The 20,858-nt window shown below is 39.2% G+C and overlaps 1 protein-coding gene across 2 annotated transcripts in view; it reads left to right on the forward strand.

Moving 5' to 3' along the window:
• Positions 1 to 20,858, forward strand: part of BAZ1A (bromodomain adjacent to zinc finger domain 1A) — a 120,493-nt gene that overhangs the window by 39,995 nt on the left and 59,640 nt on the right. For both annotated transcript variants that reach the window (XM_055361308.2, XM_031001894.3), the window contains one exon: positions 6,985 to 7,128. In XM_055361308.2, coding sequence (XP_055217283.1) covers positions 6,985 to 7,128 — 144 coding nt within the window. The remainder of the gene's footprint in view (positions 1 to 6,984; positions 7,129 to 20,858) is intronic.

Here is a 20,858-nt window from a genome sequence, read left to right on the forward strand (position 1 = left end):
ACCACAGCCTCCCTAGCAGCTGGGACCACTGATGTGCACCACCACACCTGGCTAATTTTTAAATTTTTTTTTTGTAGAGTTGGGGGTCTCACTCTCTTGCCCAGCCTATGAACATGTTTTCAAGGTTCATCCACATTGTAGCATGTATCAGAATTTTATTCCTTTTTATGTCTGAATGTTCCATTATATGTATATACCACAGTTGCTTATCCGTTCATCTGTTGATGGACACTTGGGTTGATTCCACCTTTTAGCTATTGTGGATAGTACTGCTATGAGCATTGGTGTATGAGTATCTGAGTTCTTGTTTTCAGTTCTTTTGGGTATATACCTGGAAGTGGAATTACTGGGCTATATGATAATTTTATGTTTAATTTTTTGAGGAATTGCCAAACTGTTCTCTGTAGCAGTTGTACCATTTCACATTCCCACCAGCAATGCACTAGCGTTCCATTTTCTCTACATTCTCATTAACACTTGTGAATTTCTGTGTTTAGAAAAAAGAAAAAATATATAACCATCTTAGTGTGAAGTCGAATCTCATTGTGGTTTTGATTTTGTATTTTCCTTATGACAAATGATGCTGAGTATCTTCCATGTGCTTATTGCTGTTTGTATCTTGTTGGAGAAATGTCTATTCAAGTCTTTTGCCCGTCTTTGAATTGAGTGGTTTGGGGTTTTTTTTTTTTTTGAGTTGTGAGAGTTCTTCATATATTCTGCCATCTCTTTGTCTGCCTGGGTATCAGGGTAATTCTGGCCTTATAGAATGAATTAGGAAGCATTCCCTCTTCTTTAGTTTCTTGGAAGATTTTGAGATAATGTATGTTAATGCTTCTGTAAGTGTTGAATAGAATTCCCCAGTGAAGCCATCTGTTCTTGGGCTTTTCTTTGTTAGGAAATATACATACATTCATACATACATACATACATACATACATACATATATATATACACACATACACATACATACATGCATACGTTTTCTGAGACAGCCTCTGCCTCCTGGACTCAATGATCCTCCAACCTTAGCCTCCCAAGTAGCTGGGACTGCAAGTGCACACCACTATGCCTGGCTAATTTTTGTATTTTTGTAGAGGCAGGGTTTCTCCATGTTGCCCAAGCTGGTCTTGAACTTCTGGGCTCAAGCCATCTCCCTTCCTCAGCCTGCCAAAGTGCTGGGATTAGGTGTGATCTGTCGCACCCAGCCAGTATTCTCTTATAACCTTTTTTATTTCTGTAAAATCAGCAATAATATTCTCACTTTCACTTCTGATTTTAGTAATTTGAGTCTTTTTTTTCCTTCAATTTTTTAAAAAGAGCAGCTTGAAAAGGACCAAGACTAGGATGTTTAAATTTAATTGAACTTATGTAAATCTTAGTGAGGGGAAATGAGTAGAAGTTAGAAGGTAAGATGCTTTGAGGACTTTGGGTTGACCCATATAGTATACATTTTGTTGATTCTTAAGCCTTAGGGTGCCTTGGAACCAGTTATGTCTTCTTTTGTTTGGATGTAGAATTATTTGTTTGTTAAATGGAAGGAAAGATTAAACAGCTAAGCCTGGAATGGGCAAGGTGCAGCTAAATCTGAGGAAGAACAGGCATAAAAGAACTAATTGCCTCTAGTATCCTTGCCATCTCTTCTGTCTTACAGATTTTACCACCTTTCACTGCACACTGTCTCCTCCATGTAGCAGGATATATGGCTGCCGACAGCACCAGAATTTTATCTTACAGATTTCATGGTGGGAGACAAGGACTGATTTTTACTTCTAGATTCCAAGTTTAAAAATCTTAGAAAAGATATGTGAGCTCAGCAAAGTAGTGCCTACCCTGTATCAGCTAAATCTGGCCATTATTTTGGGAGAACATGGCAGCTCTATTAATAGCCATTTGGAAGAGGGTAGAACATGGGAAGAATAAAGTTCCTAGGAGAATAGAGCTGGTAAATGAGACAGGATATCAAACAGTATATCAAAATTTGTTGATGGTATGGTATAACCAAATGAATGATATAGTCAGCAAAGTATCTAATCTTGAACCACTTTTTCTCAGAGAATAGAGATTTAGCCCAACGGTAGGTATTTATGTGCTTAGAATATTTGTAGTTAATAAAACCTTCCCCAGGATTGCATAAGAGTTGTAGAGGCTGCAGCCTGGCCAACATGGAGAAACCCCATCTCTACTAAAAATACAAAATATTAGCTGGGCGTGGTGGATCGTGCCTGTAGTCCCAGCTTCTTGGGATGCTGAGGTGGGAGAATCAGTTGAACCCGGGAGGCGGAAGTTGCAGTGAGCTGAGATTGCATACTGCCTGGGGGACAGAGCGAGACTCAGAAAAAAAAAAAAAAGGAGTTGTAGAGATATACCATAAATATAATTCCAGCAATGCTCTCTCTCCTTTATATTTACTCCCTACTATATCTTGCAACTCTTTTTTAAATGACTTATTGAGATATATTTCACATACCATAAAATTCACCCATTTAAAATGTACAGTTTTAATTTTATAACATTTTCAAAATCTCAGAAGGAAAAGCTTTGCCCATTAGCAGTCACTGCCCATGGCCCTCCTGTCCCTTTACACTGCCCCCGCCATCCCCCGCCGCCAAGTTTCTGGTACTTACTTTGTCTATCTTCTCTCTAGAGATTTGCCTAGATTTTATATGAAATATAAATATCCAGATTTCTGGATATTTCATATAAATGGAATCCTATGATAGGTGGTCTTTTGTGTCTGGCCCCTTTCATTAGCATAATATTTTCAAGATTCATAAATATTGTAGCATGTATCAGTACTTCATTCCTATTTTTTTTTGCTGGATAATATTTTATTGCATCGTATATACCACATTTTAATGATCAGTTGATGGATATTTGGATTGTTTATAATTTTTGGCTCTTATGAGTAATACTGTTTTGAACATTTATGTACAAGTTTGTGTGGACATATGTTTTATGTCTCTCAGGTATATAGCTAAAAGCGGAATTACAGGGTCATATGGTAAATCTCTGAGGAGTTGTCACACTGTTTTTCAAGGTGGTTCTACATCCTCACCAACACTATTATTGTGACTGTCTCAATAGAGATGAAACCTCCTTGGTTACATAAACTCCCTCTAGAGAAGAAATGGATTTTTTTGACCACATTTCTAGAAGTTGAGAGTCAGACAATCAGTTATCTAGAGCTGAGATGAAACACCAAGGGAAAGTATATATCAACCAAGAGATATGCAGTAGCACTTTGGGGGAATCACTATATATTTTGGTAGTATGAGGAGATCAAGAAGCAGGCAAAGACAGAGAAAAAGTGTGGTCAGGGAGGTAGGTTAGATGATGAATAGGTAAGATTTTGAACCATAAAAATAGAGGTGGAATTTTTTAGTAAGGGGGTGGATAATGGTTTACAGAAGATTAAGACAACTAATACAAGACTTTGGATTTGTTGACCAATAGTTAGATTATTGTGACTTTCTTGGGATAAGTTTTGTATATGATGACCAAAATTGTAGGAATGGTAGGGAAGTGGAGAGACAATATAAGTCACACTTTTGAACCACCTGACAGTAAATGGAAGGAGAGGAGACTTCACTGATGGATGAATAAGTCCTGAGAGAAGAGGATACGTTAAAGAGCAGATTATAAATTGATAGGAAGTTGCTATTAATTTATTTTTTAGCCAATGAAATTGTCTTTTTTTATTTTTATTTTTATTTATTTTTGTTTTTTTTTTTAGATAGTCTCACTCAGTCACCCAAGCTGGGGTGCGTGCAGTTGCAGGATCTGAATAGCTGGAATTACAGGTGTGCAGCACCACCATGCCTGGCTTTTTTTTTTTTTTTTTTTTTTTTTTTTTTTTTCAGAGACAGAGTCTCACTCTCACTCTGTTGCTCAGGCTGGAGTGCAGTGGCACAATCATGGCTCACTGCAACTTCCACCTCCCGGGTTCAAGCAATTCTTGTGCCTCAGCCTCCCAAGTAGCTGGGATTACAGGTGCATGCCACTACACCCAGCTAATTTTTGTATTTTTAGTAGAGACAGGGTTTCGCCATGTTGGCCAAGCTGGTCTTGAACTCCTGGCCTCAAGCAATTGATCCGCCTTTCTCACCCTCTCAAAGTGCTGGGATTGCAGGCGTGCAAATGGTCTTTACAAGAAGCAAAATGTCTACAGAGCAGGTACAGATGCATTATCTTTGCTTGACCTTTCCCTTGCTTTGGCAATCACTATGCTTCCATATAAGGGGATATTTATAAAAATTGGATTGTTTTTGTTCTTGGAATCTACTTTGGCTTCAGCAATGCCAGGTCCCTCTAGGGAATGAGAAGAAGAGACCATACCCTGGAGTCTCTAGAAAGCTAGAGATAGATAAAAACTTTCCAGGATATTGAAGAGCATGTCTTTTAGCAGAGGAAAACTGAAGATACACAGGAGGAGAAATACAATGCAACGGGATAAGAGAAGAGGTTACAGGCTGGAAGAGAACCCTTCTGACATAAGAATATGAACAATTATGAAGGATATGGACATTTGATGTTGAGAAGGAAGTCAAAGAGCCTAAGTGAAGATCTCTTCTTTCATTTTCTAATGTTAAAGCACTGAGACTGGGACTTGAGGAAAGGAGAAAGTTTTGGAAATCTGTTTTGAGAACCAACAAAAGTTATCTCAACAGTAAGATCCTAACCTTGAATTCATAGTAGACTCATGGTTTCAAGGCAGGAAGTAAAGAATTTGGAATAAGAGGGAGTGTGGAGAGAAAACAGGTGCTGTCTTTTCTAGCATTGAAAATTGGCACAATAGAGATGGGATTAAGGAGTTGTTTTTTTTTTTTTTTTTTTTTTTGAGACGGAGTTTCGCGCTTGTTGCCCAGGTTGGAGTGCAATGGCACAATCTTGGCTCACAGCAACCTCCGCCTCCTGGGTTCAAGCCATTCTCCTTCCTCAGCCTCCGGAGTAGCTGGGATTACAGGCATGTGCCACCACGCCCAGCTAATTCTATATTTTTTTTAGTAGAGACAGGGTTTCTCCATGTTAGGCTGGTCTCGAACTCTGGACCTCAGGTGATCCGCCCACCTCGGTGTCCCAAAGTGCTGGGGTTACAGGCGTGAGCCACCACACCCGGCCGATTAAGGAATATTTTAATTGTGGTTGAATGAGTCTAAAATCATGGCCCGTAAAATCCAGATACAGTATGCAGAGTAAAGGAAGCCAGAATAGGGGTGATAGAGTTAGTAAATAGGAAGCTTTCCAGAGATCAGAAATCACAACAAAAGTTGTGAGAATAAAAAGGTTATAGTCTGAAGAATTTTAGAATTTAAAATATTGGATGCTTTCAAAAATTATAAGGCCCCAAATCTGTAAAATAAGATATTGTGCCAATATATGACTTTCTTTTTTTTGTTTTTGAGACAGAGTCTTGCTCTGTTGCCCAGGCTGGAGTGCAGTGGTGCAATCTCGGCTCACTGCAAACTCCGCCTCCTGGGTTCATGCCATTCTCCTGCCCCAGCCTCCCGAGTAGCTGGGACTACAGGCACCCGCCACCACGTCTGGCTAATTTTTTGTATTTTTAGTAGAGACAGGGTTTCACCAGGTTAGCCAGGATGGTCTCGATCTTCTGACCTCGTGATCTACCCACCTCGGCCTCCCAAAGTGCTGGGATTACAGGCATGAGCCACCGCGCCCGGCAATGACTTTCTAGACAGTTAACTTTAGTTAGGAATATAACTACTGAGAGAAACAGAAATTTTCACAATAATAGCTGGAGACTTCAGTACTCCACCTTCCATAATGGATGGAACAACCCGGCAGAAGTTAAGAAATAGAGGATCTGAACAACACAATAAATCAACTAGATGTAACAGACATAAACAGAACACTCAACCCAACAACAATACACATTTTTCTCAAGTGCACATGGGATATTCTCCAGGATAAACCTTATGCTAGGTCACAAATTTAGTCTCATTGGATTTTAGAAGGTAGATATCTGTATTAGACAGTTTTTTCCAGAGAGACAGAACCAATAGGAGGTATTTATCGAGAGAGAGAGAGAGATAGGAGAAGGGATGGGGAGAGAGTATGGAGGAGGGGACACTGGTGCAAGTCCCAAAATCCAAAGGCTGGTGGACCTGGAGTTGCTGATGTCCAAAGGCAGGAGAAGAGAGGTGTCCCAGCTCCAGGAATCAGAATGAATTTGTCTTTTCTCTGCCGTTTTTGTCCTGTCTGGGCCCCCAGTTAATTGGATGGTGCCTGCTCACATTGAGGGAGAATCTTCCCTGACACAGTCCACTGACTCACACAGCACTCTTCTGTGGAAACACCCTAATAGACACACTTAGCAATAATACTTTAGCAACTATCTGCTTTTGCCTTAATGCAGTCAAGTTCACACCTAAAATTAAGCATCACAATCTCATACAAAGTATCTTCTCTGACCACAACAACATGAACTTAGCAATCATTAACAAAGGAAAACTAGAAAATTCACAAATTTGTGAAAATTTAAAACACACTCTTAAACAACCAGTGGAGCAAAGAAGAAATCCTAAGGAAAATTAGAAAATAACTTAGAGATGAATGAAAACAAAAATATACCAAAATTTATGGGATACAGCAAAAGCAGTGCTAAGAGGGGAGTTTGTAGCTATAAATCCTTACATTAAAACACAAGAAAGATCTCACATCAGCAACCTAGCTTTACAACCTAAGGAACTAGAAGAACAAACAATCCAGAGCTAGCAGAAGGAAGGAAATAATATAATTTTGCATAATCTTGAGATAAATTGAGTTTTAAAATAGTTTTACAGCTTTAAATTATATCTAATATTTGCTTAGATGTTACAGATTTTCTTTTTAATTAAATTGTTTAAATCAATCAGCTATAGCCTCTGCAAAACAAAATGACTAGTTCAAAACAATTTGATTGCTCTGACATGTTTGGCTGTAAAATATGAAATGATTTGCATTTTTAAATGTATCATTTTATTTCAGGTTGCAGTGTAGGATTTTGGAAGTCCTCCCTCCATCACATCAAAATGGTTTTGCTAATGGACATGTTAACAGTGTGGATGGAGAAACTATTATCATCAGTGATAGTGATGATTCAGAAACACAAAGCTGTTCTTTTCAAAATGGGTAAGTGATTTTTATTAATTTTTAAATTATTTGGCTGATTGCCTAATGATATTCCATTGAAATAACTTTTTTTTTTGAGATAGAGTTTCACTCTCTTGCCCAGGCTGGAGTACAGTGGCTCGATCTCAGCTCACTGCAACCTCCACCTTCCAGGTTCAAGTAATTCTCCTGCCTCAGTCTCCTGAGTAGTTGGGATTACAGGCACCCGCCTCCATGCCCAGCTAATTTTTGTATCTTTGGTAGAGACAGGGTTTCACCATATTGGCCAGGCTGGTCTCAAACTCCTGACCTCAGGTGATCTGCCTGCCTCGGCCCCTCAAAGTGCTGGGATTACAGGCATGAGCCACCGCACCCAGCCGAAATAACTTTTCTTTCATCCTTTCCTTTTTTCCTTCTAGTCATACTATGGTATAGTACCCATCTAAACAATCTAGTTCAACAATGATGTTAGAATTTTCAAAATTGAAATTTTCCTAGTTCACGCTACTCAGCTGTTGAAGAGCCTCATTCAGTCATTTATACATCTCCCCCACCCTCTTTTTTTTTTTTTTTTTTTTTTTGAGACAGAGTTTCCCTCTTGTTGCCCAGGCTGGAGTGCAATGGTACAATCTCGGCTCACTGAAGTCTCCTGGGTTCAAGCGATTCTCCTGCCTCAGCCTCCCAAGTAGCTGGGATTACAGGCATGCACCACCACGCCCGGCTAATTTTGTATTTTTAGTAGTGACAGGGTTTCACCATGTTGGTCACGCTGGTCTCGAACTCCTGACCTCAGGTGATGGACCCACCTTGGCCTCCCAAAGTGTTGGGATTACAGGCGTGAGCCACCACATCTGGCCCCTACTTTTGTTTACTTGAAAAAATCCATTCTGTACTTTAACAGTCATTCTCTTTGGGGCACATAATAAAGAAATGCTGTAACCACCTAAAATTCAGACAATTGATGGTCTGTGTCAGCTGGGTGCTGTTGGAGAAAAATCACACAAACATGTAGCTAGGAATTTAAAATCTCAGCTGAGTCTGCAACCAATTAAAAGTTCTTTTACATGTTTTAGCTCAGCAACCTCTTCTGTTCTCCTCAATGACTATTCTAAATCGTTATTTCTCCATTCTGGTCCCTTTTGGGCATCTCAAACTTCAAAATGCTTTCTCCCGCCTGTCTTGTGTCTTTCTTGGTTTCCTATTTTTAGTGAACAGTACCATAATGTTTAAAAAAGAAACCTGAGATCACTCTTACCTACTTCTCTTAATTACTTTGCTCCTGAAATACCAGTGTTGATAAGTTCTGTCTTTCAGAAACTTTTAGTTCAAGTTCTCATTTGGCCTGACATTAACTATTATAGCTATAACTAGCATTTGAGAATTGACTGTGATCAGGCACTGTGCTAAGTGCTTTATATGCATTTTGGTCAGTTCTGGAAGAGTGTTGTAATTCTAATTTAACAAGGAAAAACCTGAGACTTAGGAAGGTTAATTGGCTTTGTACAAGGTCATCTAACTAGCACATTGCCTGACAGAATAATTTTTAGGTGAGTGAATGAAGCATGACATGGTCCTGTATAAGTCTTTTGATACATCTCTTCTTTTTTTTTTTTTTTTTTGAGTTGCTGCTTTTTTTTTTTTTTTTTTTTTTTTTAAAGAGACGGAGTCCTGTTCTCTTGTCTAGGCTGGAGTGCAGTGGTGAGATCATAGCTCACTGCAGCTTCAAACTTCTGGGCTTAGGCAGTCCTCCTGCTTCATCCTCCCAAGTAGCTAGGACTACAGGTGCGTGCTACCATGCCTGGCTAATTTTTTATTTTATTTTATTTTTTTTTAAGTAGAGACACGGTCTTGCTATATTGCCCAGGCTGGTGTCAAACTCCTGGCTTCCCACCTCAGTCTCTTGAAGTGCTGGGATTACAGGCAGGAGCCACTGTGCCCGGCCAACTTGCTACTATTAACCAGACAAATAAATTACTGTATTACTTGTCCATGTCTTCCATTAAATATAGGGTTTGGGATGCAAAATTTGTGGGATTTATAGTAGTAAATGTGTGTCCTTTAGCATGTCTGACAGTAGTTCATATGTTTTGTTTGGACTATGTCAAAGATTGTAACCTTTAAATGGAGTTAGTTATAAATCAGATGAGTGTATACATAGGTACAAATATAAGTAAACATGCAATTATTCATTAATAATAATAAATACAAAGTCTCTAATTTATTGGAATGCCTCTTGAAAATTTTAATTCAAGATAAAAAAAACTAAGCCCAGTCTTAAAGGATTGAACACAGATTTTGTATATGAAAGGTATTTTTAAAATTCATGTTTAAATATGGTAAGCATTTATTTATCTGAAAATTTTTTTTTTTGAGATGGAGTTTCGCTCTTGTTGCCCAGGCTGGAGTACAATGGCACGATCTTGGCTCACTGGAACCCCCCATCTCTCGGGTTCAAGTGATTCTCCTGCCTCAGCCCCTCTAGTAGCTGGGATTAAAGGCATGTGCCACCATGCCCAGCTAATTTTTGTATTTTTAGTAAAGACGAGGTTTCTCCAGGTTGGCCAGGCTGGTCTCGAACTCCTGACCTCAAGTGATCCACCCACCTTGGCCTCCCAAAGTGCTGGGATTACAGGTGTGAACCACCGCACCCGACCCATGTACTAACTTTTTTTTTTTGAGACAGAGTCTCACTCTATCGCCCAGGCTGGAGTGCAGTGGTGCAGTCTCGGCCCACTGCAACCTCTGCTTCCTGGATTCAAGTGATCTCCCGCCTTAGCGTCCTGAGTAGCTGAGACTACAGGCGCGTGCCACCACTCCCAGCTAGGTTTTATATTTTTTAGTAGAGACTGGGTTTCACCATGATGGCCAGGCAGGTCTTGAACTCCTGACCTCAGTTGATCTGCCCATATCAGCCTCCCAAAGTGCTGGGATTACAGGCGTGAGCCACCGTGCCCAGCCCCATGTAGTAACTTTTCATATACTTTTCTAATTCTTTTAGGTGCTGTGAGGTGATCTGAGATGAGGACTGGGGGTCAGCATGCTGTTATTCAGCTCATGAATGTCCCTTTCTTTTTTAGATTTGAACATGAGCTACCTGCATATTTTGTGGCTAATTTGTTACTTTGAATACAAAGCACATTAATTCAAAATTTCAATTAGTAATTATTTTGCCTGTTATAAGGTAGCATTTTGAAGAAGACTTCCATTGGTGAATCCTACTTGTGACATTTATAGGAAGTTTACTACAAAGTATGATTGAATTTGCCCATAGGAGCAATCAGTCATAATTTCCTGACTAAATAGACTGTGCCATATCCCTTGTATACGGATACTTGGAATATACCCTTGATATGAGAAAAGTGAATAAGCTGATGAATTATTTTTTGTTTTTTGTTTCTGTTTTTGAGACAGGGTCTCACCCTGTCACCCAGGCTGGAGTGTGCAATGGCGTGATCTCAGTTCACTGCAGCCTCAACCTCCTGGGCTCAAGCCAGCTTTCCTAGTAACTGGGACTACAGGTGCACACCACCCATGCCCAGCTAATTTTCTGTATTTTTTGTACAGATGGAGTTTCATCATGTTGCTCAGGCTGGTTTGGTATTCCTAAACTTGAGTAATTCACCCACCTCAACCTCCTAAAGTGTTGGGATTACAGGCATGAGCCCCCATGCGTGGTCTAGTCAGTTATTTATTCACAGGATTTTTTTGTTTTGTTTTGTTTTTTTGAGACAGAGTCTCACTGTGTCACCCAGGCTGGAATGCAGTGGTGAATCTCAGCTCACTGCAAACTCCACCTCCCTGGTTTAAGTGATTCTTCCACCTCAGCCTCCCAAGTAGCTGGGATTACAGGTGCATGCCACCACACCCAGCTAATTTTTGTATTTTTAGTAGAGACAGGGTTTTGCCATGTTGGACAGGCTGGTCTCAAACTCCTGACCTTAGGTGATACACCCGCCTTGGTCTCCCAAAGTGCTGGGATTACAGGTGTGAGCCACCACACCCTGCCTATTCACAGGTATTTTTATTTTTATTTTGAGATGGGGTTTTGCTCTTGTTGGGCAGGCTGGAGTGCAATGGCGCGATCTCGGCTTACTGCAACCTCTGCCTTCCAGGTTCAAGCGATTCTCCTGCCTCAGCCTCCGGAGTAGCTGGGATTACAGGCATGCACCACCACACCCAACTAATTTTGTATTTTTAATAGAAATGGGGTTTCTCCATGTTGGTCAGGCTGGTCACGAACTCCCAACCTCAGGTGATCTGCCCGCCTTGGCTTCCCAAAGTGCTGGGATTACAGGCGTGAGTCACCCCGCCTGGCTCACAATTATTTTTAACTAATTTGTCTATGATTAAAGAATCTGAGCCTTCACTATACATCAATATCGTAAAATACGTACTTGTTTGTGGATTGCTACTGCTATATCTAGACATCATCAGATACCACAGGAAGGGTGAAACATAGCTGTCTTTGGACCTTATTATTTCTAAATTAATTCCCTAATTTTTAAAAGTTCTCTAATTTGAGTAATAAATTGACTTCCAGGTAATTTTCCCTACCATCAAAACATAATCTGGATTTTCTCATGTTTTAGTAGGTTGTTTAAAGAAAAGGGAAGGGAACAAGTATTTATTCATTTATTTTTATTCATTTATTCATTAACATTTTTTCATGTTAGGCATATAACAACACTCACATAAATTGTTTTGTTTCTTAGAATCATTCTGTAATGGTAGATGGACATATCCTCATATCACTTAGTAGAAATGGAAGTTCAGAATTAGGAAATTTGCCCAGCATCACATGGCTCATTATGTCTACAAGATATATGCAGTGTTGTCAAGATGTCAGTTCTTCCCATCTTGATCTATAGGTTTATCCCTACTTAATTTGTAGGTTCAGTGCATTCCCAATCAAAATCCCAGCAAGTTATTTTGTGGATATCAGCAAACTGATTATAAAGTTTATATGGAGAGACAGGAGACCCAGAATAGCCAACACAATATTGAAGAACAAAGTCAGAGAACTGACACTACCCAGCTTCAAGACTTACTCTGAAACTACATTAATCCATAAAGTGTGGTATTGGTGAAAGTACAGACAGATCGATCAATGAATCAGAATAAAGACTTATGAAATAGACCCATATAAATGTAATCAACTGACCTTTGACAAAGCAGCAAAGGCAAAACAGTAGAGAAAAGATAGTCTTTTCAATCAGTAGTGCTAGAAAAACCTGGATATCTACATGTAAAAAAAAAAAAAATCTAGACATAGACTTTATACTTTTTACAAAAATTAACTCAAAATGGTTTGTAGACCTAAGTGTAAAACCCCTAGAAAACATAGAAGAAAAGCTAGATGACCTTGGATATGGTGATAATTTTTTAGATATAACACAAAAGGCATAACCCATGAAAGAAGTAACTGATAAACTGGACTTCATTAAGATTATAAACACTTTTACTCTGCAAAAGACCTTGTCAAGAGAATGAGAAGTCAAGCCACAGAGTGTTTTGCAAAAGATAATCTGATGAAGGATTGTTATCCAAAATATACAAATAACTCTTAAATCTCAATATTAAGACAATGAGGGCTGGGCACCATGGCTCACACCTGTAATCCCAACACTTCGGGAGGCCAAGGGGGGTGGATTGCTTGAGCTCAGGAGTTTGAGACCAGCCTGGGCAACATAGTGAAACCCCCATCTCTACAAAAAACCACACAAAAAAATCAGCCGGGTATTGTGGTGTGTGCCTGTAGTCCCAGCTACTCGGGAGGCTGAGGTGGGAGGATGGCTTGAACCTAGGAGGTGGAAGTTGCAGTGAGCTGATTGAGCCACTGCACTCCAGCCTGGGTGACAGAGCCAGACCCTGTCTCAAAAAAAAAAAAAAACAAAAAAAAAAAACGAGGAACCCAATTAAAAAATGGCAAAAGATCTGAACAGATACCTCACCAAAGAAGCCATATAGATGGCAAGTAAGCATATGAAAAGATGTTCAACATCATATATCATTAGGGAATTGTAAATTAAAACAACAATGAGATATGACTATGTACTTATTAGAATGACCAAAATCCAGAACACTGACAACACCAAATGCTAGTGAGCATGTGGAGCAACAGGAACTCCATTTATTGCTGGTGGAAGTGAAAAATGGCATAGCCACTTAAGAGGACAGTTTGGCAGTTTCTTATAGTACCAAACATACTTTTATATGATGTAGCAATTGCATGCTTTGGTATTTACTCAAATGAATTGGAAACTTACATTCACACAAAAACCTGCACATGGATGTTTATAGCAGCATTATCTGTAACCTCCAAAACATTGAAGCAACTAAGATGTCCTTCAGTAGGTGAGTGGATAAACTGTGGTACATAAAGACAATGGAATATTATTCAGCACTAAAAAGAAATTAGATATTAAACCAAGAAAAAACACGGAGAAAGTTTAAATGCACATGTACTAAAAGAAATTTAAATGCATATGTACTAACTGAAATAAATGTACTGTATATTTAAACTCACATGGGTATATGCCTATATACATTATACAATCCGAAAAGTCTACATACTTATGATTCCAACTATGACATTCTGGAAAAGGCACAGCTATGGAGACAGTAAAAGGATAAGTGGTTGCCAGGGGTTTTAGAGAAGGAGGGATGAATACTCAGAGCACAGAGGATTTCTGGGGCATTGAGACTATTGTGTACAATACAGTAGTGCTCCCATATCCATGGGGGATATGTTCCAAGACCTTCAGTGGATTACCACAGATAGTACCAAACTATATACGCTAAGCACGAATTTCATTTTCCTCCTTCACAATTTCATGAATAGAAGATTCATTCTTTTTTTTTTTTTTTTTGAGACGGAGTCCTGCTCTGTCGCCCAGGTCGGAGTGCAGTGGCGTGATCTCAGCTCACTGCAAGCTCCACCTCCCGGGTTCATGCCATTCTCCTGCCTCAGCCTCCCGAGTGGCTGGGACTACAGGCGCCTGCCACCACGCCCGGCTAATTTTTTGTATTTTTAGTAGAGATGGGGTTTCACCGGATTAGCCAGGATGGTCTCGATCTCCTGACCTCGTGATCCGCCCGCCTCGGCCTCCCAAAGTGCTGGTATTACAGGCTTGAGCCACTGCGCCCGGCCGAAGATTCATTCTTATCATAGATTAATTTAGCAACCTCAGCATACAATTTTTTATTCCTTATTAAGTCCAGAAATTTTACCTTTTCACTTAAAGGAAGCACTTTATGGCTTCTCTTTGGCATATACACGGTGTATACAGTGTGGATATGTAAGACAAATGGAAGATTCATGTCCTGGGTGGGATGGGGCAGGATGACATGCAATTTAAAACTTATGAATTATTTATTTCTGGAATTTTTTTTCTTTAATGTTTTCAAACCACAGGAGGATACCTGTCATTATATACATTTGTGAAAACCCATAGAATATGTAACACTGAGAGTGAACACTAAACTGTTGACTTTGGGTGATAGTTATGTGTCAATAAAGTTTAGTAATTTAAAAAATGTATATTTAATGCCCTTTTAACTATTTTTAAATGTGCAACTCAGTGGCATCAATTACATTCACAGTGTTGTACAACTATCACCACTATTTACTTTGAAATAGAAATTTTGTATCCATTAAGCTATAACTTTGTGTTTCTCCCTCCTCCCAGCCCCTAGGAACCTCTGATCTACTTTGTCTCTTTGAATTTTCTATTCTAGATATTTTGTATAGGTAGAAATAGGTTATGTTTGCCCTTTTGCATCTGGCTTATTTCACTTAGCATGTTTTCAGGGTTCATCCGTATTGTAGCACAATCAGGAACTTCATTCCTTTTTATGGCTGAATAATCCATTGTATGTGTATATCACATTTTGTTTATCCATTCATCTATTGATAGGTATTTGGATTGTTTCCACCTTTTGGTTACTGTAAATAATGCTGCATTGAATATTGGCATATAGGGATCTGCTTGAGTCCCTGTTTGAAATTCATGCGGGTATATGCCTAGAAGTGGATTGCTGGGTCATATGGTAATCTATGCTTAACTTTTTGAGGAACTGCCAAACTGCTGTTCCCAGTATCTGTGCCACTTTACATTCTCACCTGCAGTATCAGAGGGTTCCAATTTCACCATACACTTGGCATCAGTTGTTATACTCTGGTTTTTAAAAATTATAGTCATCCTTATCGGGTGTAAGATGGTATCTCATGGTTTTGATTTACATTTCCCTAATGACTAATGATGTTGAGTATCATTTCATGTGCTTATTGGCCATTTGTATATTTTTTTGCAGAAATACCCATTCAAGTTCTTTGCCTATTTTTAAATTGGGTTGTTTGTCTTTTTGTTGTTAAGTTACAGAGTTGTGTTTTTTTGTTGTTGTTTTGTTTTGTTTTGAGACAGACTGGCTCTGTTGCCAGGCTGTTGTGCAACAGCGCAATCTTGGCTCGTTGCAACCTCCGCCTCCCAGGCGCAAGAGATTCTCATGCCTCAGCCTCCTGAGTAGCTGGGATTACAGGTGTGTGCCAACACCTCCAGCTAATTTTTGTATTTTTAGTAGAGATGGGGTTTTGCCATGTTGGCCAGGCTGGTCTCAAACTCTTGGCCTCAAGTAATCTGCCCACCTCAGCCTCTCAAAATGCCGAGATTACAGGCATGAGCCACTGTGCCCAGCCTAAGTTACAGAGTTTTTAAATAATATATTCTGACCACCAGAGTTTTAAAAATATCTTGATATATTTGGGGGGGGGGCATATTGATTTATATTTATAAGTAAAAGTAAATTTTATTTAAAAATTCTTGGCTATTATTTAATAGGACTGGATAAGAGTTTCGGCTGCATTTTAGAAACAATATTTTGTTATATAAGATTGAGGTAAAGAGGATTAGGGTTTTATCTCCTAGTCTTTGTCTCTGAAATTTTACATAAGTATTGTGTCTGCTTTCAATAATTTTTTTTTTACTCTTAATGTTTGCCGTTCAAGAATTGGCCCAGTAATGTTATATTGTCCGCTATTGTTCCTTTCACTCAAAAATTACTAATAGATTTTTAAAGAAAATTTATATGTAAATATCCTTACTATTTGGTGAGATCACATTGTGTGTAATTACTTGATACAGGTTTCCCCTGTTAACAGCCAAATAATGAAGTTGATCTACAATCACAAATTCTCTGGAATCTGAACTAAATTGATAGACAGGCCTGACTCAGACAGTCACTAGTTTTCCATCTGATTTTAGTAGCCAGATGTGCCAGGTATAGGTGAGTTTGTGTAGTTGCTTTTAGAATTTATAAAAGAAACCAAATACGGTATTTGTAGCAGCTCAGATTAGTATGTGAATGATGCTTTCTAATAATATAATCTGTTATCGTGATTTAAAGCTATCAGGCTGCTGCTTATTTTTTACAATGGATCAAGTTTTATGGAACCATCTCTAAACACATAACAAAAGCTGAAGTACATTATAGAAAATCCTTTAGCCTGACCTGAAAATAGTACATGAATACATGAGTACACTTTTGGTTACCTATCCTGTCCTGATGGTGATTTGCAGGAGTACAAGGGCAAACTATTTTAGAAACATCTGGGGCTGGGCGTGGTGGCTCACTCCTATAAATCTCAGCACTTTGGGAGGCCAAGGCGGGTGGATCACAAGGTCAGGAGATCAAGCCCATCCTGTCTAACACGGTGAAACCCCATCTCTACTAAAAATACAAAAAATTAGCCAGGCGTGATGGCACGTGCCTGTAGTCCCAGCTACTTGGGAGGCTGAGGCAGGAGAATCACTTGAACCCAGGAGTCGAAGGTTGCAGTGAGCTGAGATTGCACCATTGCACTCCAGCCTGGGCGACAGAGCGAGACACTATCTCAAAAAAAAAAAAAAAAAAGGTCTGGAATAATATGTATGTAGCTTCAAAATATATGTACTTTCATGCAGTATAGTCTAGCTGTCATTATAACTTGACTAATCGTTAGTAAGATAAATGAAATCTGAGTGTTATTTTTAAAGAAGCAGACCTAATTGTTTTGCTGTTTGTAGTTCCATGGATGGAAACTTAATGCGTGAGAAATAACATTAGCATTTTAAATTTTTATACATATATATATCTCCTGTGCCTAATCATTTAGTGGGTTGTCATTGTAGAATAGTTGTGAACACAATTTGATGATTTCTCTTAAAAGAAACCTTTATGTTGAAAGTATACAAGTTTTTTTGGTCATTTCTGTGGTGCTGATACAGAAAATTGTTTAATTTTTTATAACTTTATTGTCAAATGTTCATAATATATTAGGAAAAACAACTCCCATTATGGTAAAATCAAAGTAGAATTAAAATTTACATATATAACTAGGCATATTGAAATAAACATTTGTGAAATTTTGTTGTGAATGAATAATTGGAATGGTGTTTTGATTTTATTAGTACAATATTTGATGTTTGCTTGTTGTAGAACTAAACACAGGTCTACACTTGTTGGTAATAAAATGGTGAGTCACCATCATAATTGAGATCACTAAATTCAACTTGATTAAACTATTTAGGCCAAGGCTTTGGGTAGCAAGAAAAATGATTAAAATGTAAGTTTTTAAAAAATATTATCCTTGTAGTTTCTATCTTGTAGGTGAATTCATATTATAAGAAGCAGTTTTTCTTGGTCTCCAGTAATTGTGCTTCTTTGGGAAGAATGCAATTAGGATTTTATTTTATATAGAATTTTGCATAAGTATTATAGATAGCAAAGCCCCAGTAAGAATATTTTCACTGATTAGAAAAAAATTTCTATTTATCTTCACAAATGAATTTCATGGTACAGCAAGAAAAGTAAAAGATAATTGTTTGCACATATAAACTCGCACATTTTACAGCCTTAAATCCATTAAGATATAGTCTGTAGCCAGGCGCAGTGGCTCACGCCTGTAATCCCAGCACTTTGGGAGGCCAAGGTGGGTGGATTACCTGAGGTCAGGAGTTCGAGACCAGCCTGGCCAACATAGTGAAACCCTGTCTCTACTAAAAATACATAAAATTAGCTAGGTGTGGTGGCGGGCACCTGTAATCCCAGCTACTCGGGAGACTGAGGCAGGAGAATCTCTTGAACCCAGGAAACGGAGGTTGCAGTGAGCCGAGACTGCACCATTGCACTCCATCCTGGGCAACAAGAGCAAAACTGTCTCAAAAAAAAAAAAGATAAGGTCTGGTACGGTGGCTCACACCTGTAATCCCAGCACTTTGGGAGGCTTGAGGTGGGAGCATTGCTTGAGCCCTGGAGTTCTAAACCAGCCTGGGCAATGTGGAGAAACTCTGTCTCTACAAAAAAAAAATACAAAAAATTAGCCAGGCATGGGTGGCACATGCCTGCAGACCCAGCTACCCGGGAGATTGAGATAGGAGGATCACTTGAGCCTGGGAGGATGAAGCAGCAGTGAGCCATGATTGCGCCACTGTATTCCAGCCTGGACCACCGAGTGAGACCCTGTCTCCCCCAAAAAAGGTCCATATACAAGTTTTCTAGACTGTATACCAATATCTGAATACTCAGAATCTAAATTTTTAGGAATTGCTACTCACATCTTGGTTTTCTCTCCTGTTAGTATATTATTTTATAATTCACTAAAATGTGGGGGAAATAAGATTTTTTGTGTATTTAATTGGTTATATAAAATATATTTATATGTTAATATATAATGCATAGTAAAATATAAATTCATAACATTTATAATTAGATATAGCCACTGGTAATAATTTTAAGTACAACTTAATATACTTGATCAAGCTCTTATAAAATGGTAGTGGTTAGTTGCTAAGTTGAGACCTATTCAAAAAGTATTAACATAACTTAATTTTCTTGTTCTTAAACTGCTGCTAATTCACTAAAACTCACTTGTTTTTCCTTTTCTTTATTTCAATAAATTTTCTTTCTTTTTTTTTTTTTTTTTTTGATACAGACTCTTGGTCTGTTGCCCAGGCTGGAGTACAGTGGTGCGACCTCGGCTCACTGCAACCTCTGCCTTCTGGGTTCAAGCAGTTCTCCTGCCTCAGCCTCCTAAGTAGCTGGGGCTACAGGCGCAGGCCACCAAGGCCGGCTAATTTTTGTATTTTCAGTAGAGACGAGGTTTCACCATGTTGGCCAGGCTAGTCGCAAACTAAACTAATGACCTCATGATCTGCCTGCCTCAGCCTCCCAAGGTGCTGGGATTACAGGTGTGAGCCACCACACCTGGCTGAAATTTTGTTACTGAGAACTCTTCTCGTTGCTTCGTTTGTTTTTTATTTTATCATATTGTTATTATTATTTTGAAGACGGAGTTTCGCTCTTGTTGCCCAAGCTGGAATGCGATGGCACAGTCTCGGCTCACTGCAACCTCTGCCTCCCAGTTCAAGCGATTCTCCTGCCTCAGCCTCCTGAGTAGCTCGGATTACGGGCACTCACCACCACACCTGGCTAACTTTTTGTATTTTTAGTAGAAACGGGGTTTCACCATGTTAGCCAGGCTGGTCTCCAACTCCTGACCTCAGGTGATCCACCTGCCTCGGCCTCCCAAAGTGCTGGGATTACAGGCGTGAGCCACTGTGCCCAGCCTGTTTGTTTTTTGAGACAGGGTCTTGCTCTGTCACCCAGGCTGGAGTGCAGCGACACAATCACAACTCACTGAAGCCTCCAGTCAGGCTCAAGTGGTCCTCCCATCTCAGCCTCCAAAGTAGCTGGGACCACACACACATGCCATCATATCCAACTAGGTTTTGTGTGTGTGTGTGTGTGTGTTTTGTAGGTTTCCCCATGTTGCCCAGGTTGGTCTCAAACTCCTCAGCTCAAGTGATCCACAAGCCTTGGCCTCACAAAGTGCTGCGATTACAGGTGTGAGCCATCACACCCGGCCAGCAGTGCTTCTTTCTTTACATTTAGAATTCTCTCTTTGATCTGTTCTCTTGGAACAGTGCTTTTCATACCACAGGTTGTTATGGCCCCACGTAGGTTGTGAAATTAACTTGGTAATGGACTTGAATAGAATAGAAAATACTAGATACTCCATATAGTACAGGTGCATATTTAAATACATCTACTGCTTTATGTATATACTGAGTCTTAGTGTAAAGATACTTGGCCTTCCAACTTAGAATTTAATGCTATTGTAGGTAAATACTCTAGTTTTACTTGTTTAATTGTATCATATCCCTTTTGTGTTAAACACTTTCCCTGCTTTATGTGTGCTGTATTTATGTAACTTTATATCTTATTCTCATTGCCAATGCTTCTCTTAATCATCTTACCATATCATTTTCTGCTCTTCTCTATAACCCCCACTTACATCCTCTTTACATTCACAGAGGTGGCATTTTCAGAATCCTACCTCTTCTCTCTATTGCTGCTACTTCCATTTAAGTCCATGCTGCAATCAGTTCTCAGTAGCTTTCTAACTGGTATTCCTGTTTACACTCTTGCCCCAGAGTGTCTTCCCCAGAGTGTCTTTTCCACATAGCAGCCAGAGTGATCCTTCTGAAGTGTAAGTTAAGTCATTATCACCGTATTATTAAAAATCCTCTAGTGACTACTCAATATCCAAAGTCTCATAATCTGGCACTGCTGCTACATCTCTGAATCTTCTTTCATTTTCCTTATTCATTCTGCTACCTGTCTAAATTGTGCATGCCTCCTTCCACCTCAGGGTTTTTACTTTTTTTCTCTTTTTTAAAAAATTCATTTCCCCAAGGTTTTTCATGAGTTGCTCC

Source organism: Gorilla gorilla, chromosome 15 (genome assembly GCF_029281585.2).
Source record: "Gorilla gorilla gorilla isolate KB3781 chromosome 15, NHGRI_mGorGor1-v2.1_pri, whole genome shotgun sequence".
Lineage (NCBI taxonomy): Eukaryota > Metazoa > Chordata > Mammalia > Primates > Hominidae > Gorilla > Gorilla gorilla.